General features: G+C 32.0%; 1 protein-coding gene across 1 annotated transcript; it reads left to right on the forward strand.

Annotated features, from left to right (window-relative positions):
- The first annotated feature begins 1594 nt into the window (after positions 1-1594).
- Positions 1595-9637, forward strand: LOC140060497 (bile acid receptor-like). The gene is made up of 5 exons (XM_072106744.1): positions 1595-1832; positions 4827-5090; positions 5897-6069; positions 6484-6943; positions 8166-9637. The coding sequence occupies exons 2-5, from the start codon at positions 4844-4846 to the stop codon at positions 8402-8404; spliced, it is 1119 nt and encodes a 372-aa protein (XP_071962845.1). The 5' UTR covers positions 1595-1832; positions 4827-4843; the 3' UTR covers positions 8405-9637.
- Positions 9638-10601: the final 964 nt, after the last annotated feature.

Below are 10601 nucleotides of genomic sequence, written 5' to 3' on the forward strand. Positions count from 1 at the left end.
ATGAGTTCCTATCTTGGCAAGGCGAGATCAGTGTCCTGTTATTAAATTGCCTTGCTCCTAATAAGGGATCTCTTCCCATGAAACAAACAAGCCAATTCATTATTCAGGGAACACCCCTATTCAGAGCATCCTCTGTTGGATCTCCATATATATATAATATGTCGAACTACAAAAATAGTGAATTTTTTCATATGGTAAGCATAATTAGACAATTTACCCACAGATGGCAAAGGCTAAGTATTGTACATGGTTCAACAATAGCAATAACACTTTGTTGTATTCCAAAGACAGTGTCCCCTTAATAGAGGTTCATTATCTTTCACTGCTTTTATATAGCATAATTTCATCAACAAATAGACTAATTAAAATATTGTCAGAATTCCCCACAGATGGCCAAGACTAATTACTGTACATGGTTCAACAATAGCAATAATTTAAGCCTATTCAACAGAAAGAAGTGCTTAATTGCTCTTAGCTGACAAAGCCTATCATTCTTAATGATATTAGTAGTTAAGTTAAATTTTCAGATTTTTTGCCCTACTCTCTGATGTAACTTCAGGTGTGGATCAAGGCTTATTTAAATGTATTAAACAAGTAATTAGTAATTTCAGTTTAGCTGTAAAAAGTAGAACGCACACCCCTAGTGCTACAGCTACCCACTAGATCCGAAAATTAAGAGTTGAATTCATTATCTGAGATTGATATTTGTGGTTCAAGGAATTTATAATATATACAACTAAAAATAGATATTAAGTTGCAGATGGCTGATAGAATTTTGTGATTAAAATGTGTCACATTCATAGCTACCTGTTGCTAAACTGTCATCAGTCAGATGGCGAAAAAGCTTGCTTAGCCTTTGATAAACTAAAATAAAAAAAACTTTGAAATATAAAATAAAACTTTGAATAGACCAATTTTATTCACTTTTTAATACAATACACTATACAAGTTTATTCATCATAAAAATATATAATATTTATATATTATAGAACAAAAAGATAAAGTGGCATAAACAAAAGAGGCTTTTTTCCCCCAAAATTACATTTTTATCATAACTTTTTCTTTCGATCCAATTTTTGGATTAATATGTGAAATTAAAAAGCCTATTAACGATTTGTTAGATTTTTATTTTTTTCAGCGGAAAAAATATTGTCTTTAAACTATATTGAAAAATGAAAGACAAATGTAGGCTACCGATTGTCCACAACAAATGTTCACTCAAGAACTTATAAATGAAGAAAAGAACAAATTAGAAGTAATCCTTTTCTTTCTATCATGACACATGCTTGCTATAGGAGAACAGATCATCAATATGGATAAAAACAATGTATGTATTTTAATGAAAATGAACAATACGTACATACAATACATGTAGACCTAACTATTCATTATCTTTTTCCAAACACAACAACAGCATGCACACAGAGGAAATCTGCATGCTACAAAATTATTTTAATTAAACTACTTTATTAGTGGTAGTACAACATGAAACGATCAGCGAACCAATGGAAATGAAAATAATCAATGCGCTTGCGCATATTTTTGACAGTGGTGGTGTGGACGAATCGGAAGAGGACAAAAATATTGCGCCCCGTACTTTTGCAAACCATTCATGTGTGAAATCCTTACGAAAAGATTAATATTCTAGGCCAAAAATAGCGAGCGAGTGGGATCGGCTGGATTTTGGGGCTGCTAGGCCTAGCCTATAGAAAAAAAACATATAAAAACGGTGATTTTGAAAATGTTTATCGTTGGTATGCAATAAGGTTCCTGTATTGAATACATCCTAATTTTGATCGAAGAACATTGTTATTGAAACCGGTAGTTTTGAGGTGAGTTTTGTTTAACAATTGACCTGGTCCTTCTTGCTTGCCTTGCTTGTTGTGTGCTAAAATAAAACATTAAATAGGCCTAGGGCCTAAACTAAAAGCATACCATAGTAGGTAGGCTAGCGCGGGCATAGGTCTAGATCATAGAAATAGAGTAGGCCTAGGCTAGAGTTAGTAACTACTCTCCTCTAGGCCTATTTTCATACTGCTAGTAGTCCCCTGCCAGACCACCTTTTAGGAGCCCTTACTAAGGCCTAGCCTACTTTTAATAAGACTAAAAGAGGGACCCAGGGCTAGGCCCTATAGGCTATAGCTATCTATAGTAGATAGGCTTGCCTAGTCACTATACATTTAGGCTATATTATAAAATAAATGGCCTATCTATAAATGAATATGACGACGTGGAATTACAGTCGAAGCGGCCGCCAACAAAAGCGGCTGCTAGTTCAATAACGGTAATCTGTATGGAACGCCCTGTGCGCTTTGATTGTCGTTGTTTTGTAATCTTAGATATATAATGCAATACTGTAGAAAGATTCGATAGTATGTAAATGAGATATAAAGATTCGGCAATATCGTACGTAAATTATTAATGCAATACTGCATAAAGATTCGATAGTATGTAAATGAGATATAAAGATTCGGCAATACCGTACGTAAATTATTAATGCAATACTGTATAAAGATTTGATAGTATGTAAATGAGATATTAAGATTCGGCAATACCGTACGTAGATTATTTAATGCAATACTGTATAAAGATTTGATAGTATGTAAATGAGATATTAAGATTCGGCAATTACCGTACGTAAATTATTTAATGCAATATACTGTATAAAGATTTGATAGTATGTAAATGAGATATTAAGATTCGGCAATACCATACGTAAATTATTTAATGCAATACTGTATAAAGATTTGATAGTATGTAAATGAGATATAAAGATTCTTTTTATACTTATGCATACTGTTGCAGATTATATCATATCCGTGTCTATTCGATCACCATATTTTTATTTCTATTTTATTTATATCCGTAATGTAGGATAATATTAAGTTTTATAATGATTATTGTTGAGGCACATCACGTGTATATTTTATTTCTAATGTTTAAAATAGTTTTTAGTAAAATGATCATTATAATGCGAGTTACTGAAATAAACCCCCGAATAGGCCATATTGGAAATGCGCCTTCTATGATCGTGCAGCTTTTTCCCGTAACAATACGTTATTTTGCTGACGGGGTTTCCCCTTTTTAAAAAAAACGTACTTGTTAGTGTGTCAAATCATGGACAAAACATGTACGATCGTTGTCCATGGCCAGGTAAAGATGACATATATTACTAATAACCATACGTTTGAAACGTCTATAGGAGGCTTCTTGCACGTGTTTTTGTGAAACGATCCAATGAGCTATGCTCGACGCGATTATGAGATCATGTTCCGAATATGAGCACTGTTTCTATAATTTGACAGTAGGATTTATATATAATTTACGTATATACGTCGACGATACTATAGATTTTAATTTGAAAAATCTTTTATTTCTTCATTTATAATAATCATTTAATGTAAATAATTAAGTGCAACTTAGTGTCTCACATTCATACGCCGTTCGTAAATCTAAATGTTTAAATATCAGTACAGATTACCTCTTTGAGAATCGTGTCCACCTTATTATCCATACATTATTCTCACATCTATCATTAATTGTACATCATAGTCCTACTGTAGGGCCGGTAGATTGATTTATAACGGCATAGTATCTACATATTTTATTATTATCCTAAACCATGCTCACTTCAAAGTGGCGGATATCGAATGCAAAAATCATCATCCATGCATCATCTTCCTTTATTGCATAAACCTCCTATGCCACCCCTAAGCTGGTATAGAACGAGTTTCGTAATTAACTGTGATTAAAAAATATGCAATAGGCGCCTCTACTTGTTTAACTATTACATTATTATTTATTATTTTCAAAACTTTAAACAGTGGCATGCCAATCTTTTCAAAAATTTGCTCAATATTCAATAAAACAAAAACAAAACATTTTTAAAACGATTTTCTAAAAGAACACATTAAACTTCATTAAAACCTGTAAGATAAAATGAAAACACAAATTATTTATAACTAATGAGATAATATATTTACTGTCAAATAGTAGGCCTATTATAAGAAAATCTAATATTCAAAATTAACTGAAAACATAATGAGCGTTTTCATTAAAAATTTATCTAATGCGCCATATACAAATTAGCGCGACCAAAATAAAACGCGACCGATATCAAACGTAACTAATATGATAAAAAGCGTATCTAGCGGCGCTCCATACAAAATACCGTATGTTGATTTTATCGCGACCGATTTCAAGCGCGACCGATTTCATCTGACACCTTTAGGGGTATCACAAATAATATTTTTTTAAAGTTAGCCAGCTTTAGATATAAAATAAATCGAATAGTAAAATATATTGATATTGATTGATATCACTACTACTAATCTATTAATCTGAAAAATTTAGAAAAAAAGCATTTATTAAAAAAATAATTAAAAGTTAATTAATGAATTTATTAATTAGTATGTAGAATATGTGCGTATGCGCTGCATTACATTTTAATTACTCACAATACAAGCATCGGTGGTGTGCCATACAATTCGGCTTTTTAATCTGGCGACCGAGATTGTCGGCGGCCGAGATGGATCTAACCCCTACTAGTCTATAGTATTAGTCACGTTTTATATTACATAGCTAATCATAACATAAATAGGCCTATATATCATTTAAAATTGGATTGCGTATTTTTTGTACATTATTCTTTTTTTTCTTACATTTTTTTTCTATAAAAATTTAAATGAATGGTAAGTTGTGTTTCAAAGTTAGAGAGGGTTACTTTATGTCCTAAGTGACGAAATGGTACCCCAAAGCAGCCATAAATGATGATTGAACAAGATGAAAATAGTACGTATATAAATAATCTGGTTTTTTTGTTGTAGATTCTATTTATGGTGCTATGACCTCAAAAGATGAGCAGAGTTTGAAAGGCCGCCTCTGTCTTGTTTGCGGTGATGTTGCAAATGGCGTCCATTACAATGTGCTCTCTTGCGAGGGATGCAAAAGTTTCTTTTTACGAAGCATCAAATCGGAAACCATTTTCAAATGCAATCAAAGTGGCAATTGTTCTATGGACTTGTACACTAGAAGGCATTGCCCTGCCTGCAGACTAGCCAAGTGCCGGGATCTAGGAATGACTGAATCAAGTATGCGCTGTTAATAAACAACTATTTATTTATTTATTTCGTGTTCTTTCAGTAGGGTAGCCCTCTCAGTAATAAAATAAAAACTGGTTGGGACATGGGGGTAGAAGGTGGGGTCATATTAGGAAATCCAGCACCAGCTGGCAGCCTCAAACTTGACGTGTATGCAACAACCATCATCACTTTTTTCAACCCACCACAACTTTCAAACTACTGTTTAAGCCAAGCTGTTAAGCTCTGTCCACACTATCAAACTAGTTTGACAAAAAAAGTGTGATGTTCTAAAACATGGTAGGGATATGACCAAATATTGTAGTGACATGTCCGTATATGGGCACATCGCATTTTTTGTCACATAGTGAGTGTTTGATAGTGTAGACGGAGCTTTAGACACAAGACATAAAAATATAGATCAATTTTTGTTTAGTTATAACAATCTATATTGGTTTTTGGCTTAATTTTAAATCTTATTATATATTAAAGATGTAACAGTATTATCTAAAAATTCCCCAAAAAATATGAAAAATAAAGATTAATAAAATCGGCCATTTTTAAAAATAAAATTAATCAATAAATACAAAATCAATGTTTTCACTTATAAAATGACCAAATATACCAAAAAAAACATGGCAGCCAATTTGCTTTAAATTACAGTTTTTTTTCAGGTAAGTGAATCATCTTTTATGTGACATTAAAGTGGCATATTGAAACAAAAAATGTTTTTTTAATAAATTTTTTCAGGGGGACAATGCCTTTAATAAAATTAAAATATCAATTGTGATGAATAATTTTTTATTATGGACTTTTAGAAGTATGGGATCAAAGTCGATTGAATACACGGAAACCTTTGGTAAGAAAAGTAGGCAAAAACAGAAAAGAAGAACCACCAGAAATAGAGAAGCCGACAGATGCACAAACCAAACTTGTTGAGTTATTGGAAGAGGCATACAAGATGTCCAAAAAGATCTGTAGAGAATATTTGGTAAGAAATTTTTTGTGTTTTGGTTGTTTTCTTATTTCACATAATTTATGTGAATTAATTTTACATGTTTTAATTCTTCAAAGTTGAAGAAAGCTTCATAAGTTTAATCTGAATTAATAGTTGTATGATGTGGCATTATTTTAAAAAGGTCACGTTCATTGATGCATATTGCCTATTTTTATAAAATAACAATACAGAATATTACTATACAATTACAATATTATATTTATGTATCCTTTTGTTGCATTTAATTCAATAATCAAATTTAACCCAAGCATTTATTTACCATAGTGTGAATTAAATCTATTTATCAAAAGAGTACACCAGAAAGCCAAGCCCTTTGTTTTATTTGCACAGCTATTTGATGTGAATTTCACAATTTTAGAACACTAAGATTTTCTTATTTTGTTTCAGGAAAGAGCACCCAGTGGAAAAAATGTTGAAAAACATATTTATGAGCCTGGAACCAGCAAAGATTTGATGAATGGTAATGTGAATACAGAAAAGTCAGAAATTGAAATCTGTCAAGAACTTAGGAAATACGCTATGGACACATTTGCAATTGTTGTTCGACAAACTATTGGGTTCAGTAGAAAAATTCCTGGGTTTTCACAACTGGAAAGTCATGACCAGGCTGTTCTGGTCCGTGCTTCTGTTATAGAATCGATGCTGTTGCGGTTATCGGAATTCTTTGTCATCGCTGAGAATAAAATTGTCAATGATCTTGGAGATACTTATGACTTAAGAATGATGTCTAGCTTAGGTTTGCCGACATTTAGTGAATCTTCCTTTAAATTTTTGAAGCAAATAAAGTCGCTGAATTTAACAACAGCGGAGTATAGTTTAATGAATGCTGCTGCAGTATTAGCACCAGGTAATTCATATTTTTAGAGAACATGTCATAATCATTCTACTGCAGTTACTGCAGTAACTACGACAATTTTGGGTAATCATACCCACATGTTTATCGCAGGGATTGCATCATAAGAATCTACATTGAAACAAACTAAAATGTTGCAATGGAAAAATGTAGTTACTGCAGTAACTGAAATAACTACAGTTAATGCAATTAATACATTATTGTGGTAGGAAAATGTAGTTACTGCAGTAACTGAAATAACTACAGTTAATGCAATTATTATTGTGGTAGGAAAATGTAGTTACTGCAGTACTTGAAATAACTACAGTTAATGCAATTAATACATTATTGTGGTAGGAAAATGTAGTTACTGCAGTAACTGAAATAACTACAGTTAATGCAATTAATACATTATAGTGGTAGGAAAATGTAGTTACTGCAGTAACTGAAATAACTACAGTTAATGCAATTAATACATTATTGTGGTAGAAAAATGTAGTTACTGCAGTAACTGAAATAACTACAGTTAATGCAATTAATACATTATTGTGGTAGGAAAATGTAGTTACTGCAGTAACTGAAATAACTACAGTTAATGCAATTAATAAATTATTGTGGTAGAAAAATGTAGTTACTGCAGTAACTGAAATAACTACAGTTAATGCAATTAATACATTATTGTGGTAGGAAAATGTAGTTACTGCAGTAACTGAAATAACTACAGTTAATGCAATTAATACATTATTGTGGTAGGAAAATGTAGTTACTGCAGTAACTGAAATAACTACAGTTAATGCAATGAATACATTATTGTGGTAGGAAAATGTAGTTACTGCAGTAACTGAAATAACTACAGTCAATGCAATTAAAACATTATTGTGGGGGAAAAAATAGTTACTGCAGTAGAATAATGTTGATCCCTTGTAAATATATTTGTATAATGAATTGTGTGATATTGATAATGATATGATCAGCTCTAAGGTCCTGATTGTTAACATGTTAATTATCTATAACAAAAAATTAATTTGGAGACCTGGACAACCCAAAAAAAGGCTATTATATATTATATAACCCTCTGTCTACATTATCAAACTAGTTTGCCAAAAAAAAGTGTGATGTGCCCAAATATGGTAGTGATATGACATCATCATATCCATATATGGGCACATCACATTTTTTTGTCACATAAAGATTGATAGTGTAGACAGAGATTAACACATTCTTTTTAATTTGACAGACCGAGATGAACTCATAAACACACAATTAGTAGAGGATATCCAGTTTGAAATAATACTGTCATTGCAGGCCATAACAAAAGTGAACCATCCAGAAAAACCTACACTGTTTGCAGACCTTATTAATAAACTTGCACTTATGCGCGAAATCTCACAGATGCACCAGCAAGATATTATGAAAATGAAGTTGCTACAACAAGATTTCACTCCGCTAGTGGCAGAGCTCTTTAACGTCCATTGAATTATTGCAGATGCACCAGCAAGACATAAAATTGAAGTTAATTAACCAGATGTCGCACCACTAGTGGCAGAGCTCTTTAACTTCCATTGAATTATTGCAGATGCACCAGCAAAACATAAGAATGAAGTTACAAGATTTCACTCCGCTAGTGGCAGAGCTCTTTAACGTCCATTGAATTATTGCAGATGCACCAGCAAGACATAAAATTGAAGTTAATTAACCAGATGTCGCACCACTAGTGGCAGAGCTTTTTAACGTCCCAAGTTGTGAGGCACATGTTAGCCTTCTGTTAGTGTTATACACCAATAATGAAAAAGTTCTATTGCATTAAACAAGTTAATTTTTCATACATAAATCCAACCCAACAAAGTTTCCCCTTAATGGGGGTACAGTATAGGTGTGTTCCCTGAAGGGGTTGTCCTTCATGGTACTGTATACCATATTTCCCCTCATTTTTTCATGGGAAGTGATCTTAATAGAGTCCTCTGAATAAAGGGATTTCCACGGATGGATTCTACGTATGTTTAAATTCTATTGAAATTATGCTGAACAAACTCAAAATGCCATGCACCTTTAAAGCCTTTTAACTGTATTCAAAAGATGAAATTGTAGGCTCGAAATTACCAATTCATTAGTAAAGTTGAATAAGCATAATAGATATATATTCTTTATAGTTTACAGTCTGTGAGTCTGTTATTCTTTTTCTTTTGTTCAGATGTTGCTCAGTTTTCTTTGTGTGTTATGCCACATTTTTGCTCAGTTTGCACAACAGACTGAGACCCTCACAGGGGGTATAATTGTGCACAATATGGAATCCTTTTATACTAGACTAATATAACCAGGGAGCTCCCTGAATATAACAGTCTAGTATTCATTATGAGTAGTAATTTACTGTAGGTTTTTAATTGGGAACCTTTTGTTTTCAAAATTGTAATTACATAAATAAGATTCGTTAAGCGCATATGTGTTTGTAGAATGACAGCTTCATCTGCAAGACTGTTTTCAGGCCATACAAATGCATCTCACTGTAGTAGAGAACTGTTGCCTTGATTGGTGTATTTGTGCATTTTGAAATAATGTGTGGTGATTGATGGCTAAAATAACTTTACAAAATATTCATTACTTGCCATATGTTAAATGTTGTAAATAAGATTATTTGATTGATTATTGATCAATTATGGTACACTAATTTGTGATTTCTTTTACCACAGGAATTTAGCAGCTTTTTTTTTAAATGATGTTTTTCCTTAATATATATTTAGATTCAAAAGAATGTTTAAATACTAGAATTAAAAAAAATTGGAGATGAAATTCCATTTATGATGTTTAAATAAACTTGTATTACTAACTACTTTTAGTAATTGCATTCCACTTTTGTGCAATTTACAACTCAATTTATTAAAATTGTTTAACCAGGGTGATTTAAAATCATTGTTTTTGAAGTTTTTTTCAATCAATTCTAGGGGAAAAATATTTAAATAATTTTATTTCATAATTACATTTGCACCAAATTCAATTTATGTTTTTTAGTAGTAGTACAGTAGATTGGCAAAATATGATGACGGTCACAGGAATTTTTTCCCCTGTGGTCTGAATTCTTTATCAGTGTCAGATTTAATTTGGCAAATGATGAGAAATTCAAGTGACCATATTTTCCTTGTCTTGATTGGTGGAGTAATCATAGATAACATTATTCGTAATGACAACCACTTAGTTTGTCATTCTCACAATGCCTTGCTGCACTAGTTACTCAGGTGCGTTCAAGTGTGTCACTGTCCACAGTTTTGATGCCTTAACATGTTTTTTAATATTAAGGCATAGTTTAAGTACAGAATATGTTATTGTATTGAATAGAACTGAAATTTTGATATAAGTACTGTATTGTTGAATTTAAAAGATTTTGTAATCAAAATGACGACCGATTCTCGGTACTGCATCTAAATTTGTCCAGTGTCCCACATGTGTTGCCTGTATCATCTAATATAACCTTCCATTATAACAGCAACACATGTTATACATATGAGATGGTGTATTGAGGAAATTGGCTATGGTACTGGGCAAATATTTTCATATGTGAAGATACAGCACCGAGAATCAGGTGAAAAATGTTAATGATGTGTGTGAACTATATGGATCGTTAAGGGTAATTAAATTTATTTAAGAAAAGATGATAAAATGGATATTACCTCTTGAAATT

This window comes from Antedon mediterranea, chromosome 10, assembly GCF_964355755.1.
Source record: "Antedon mediterranea chromosome 10, ecAntMedi1.1, whole genome shotgun sequence".
NCBI lineage: Eukaryota > Metazoa > Echinodermata > Crinoidea > Comatulida > Antedonidae > Antedon > Antedon mediterranea.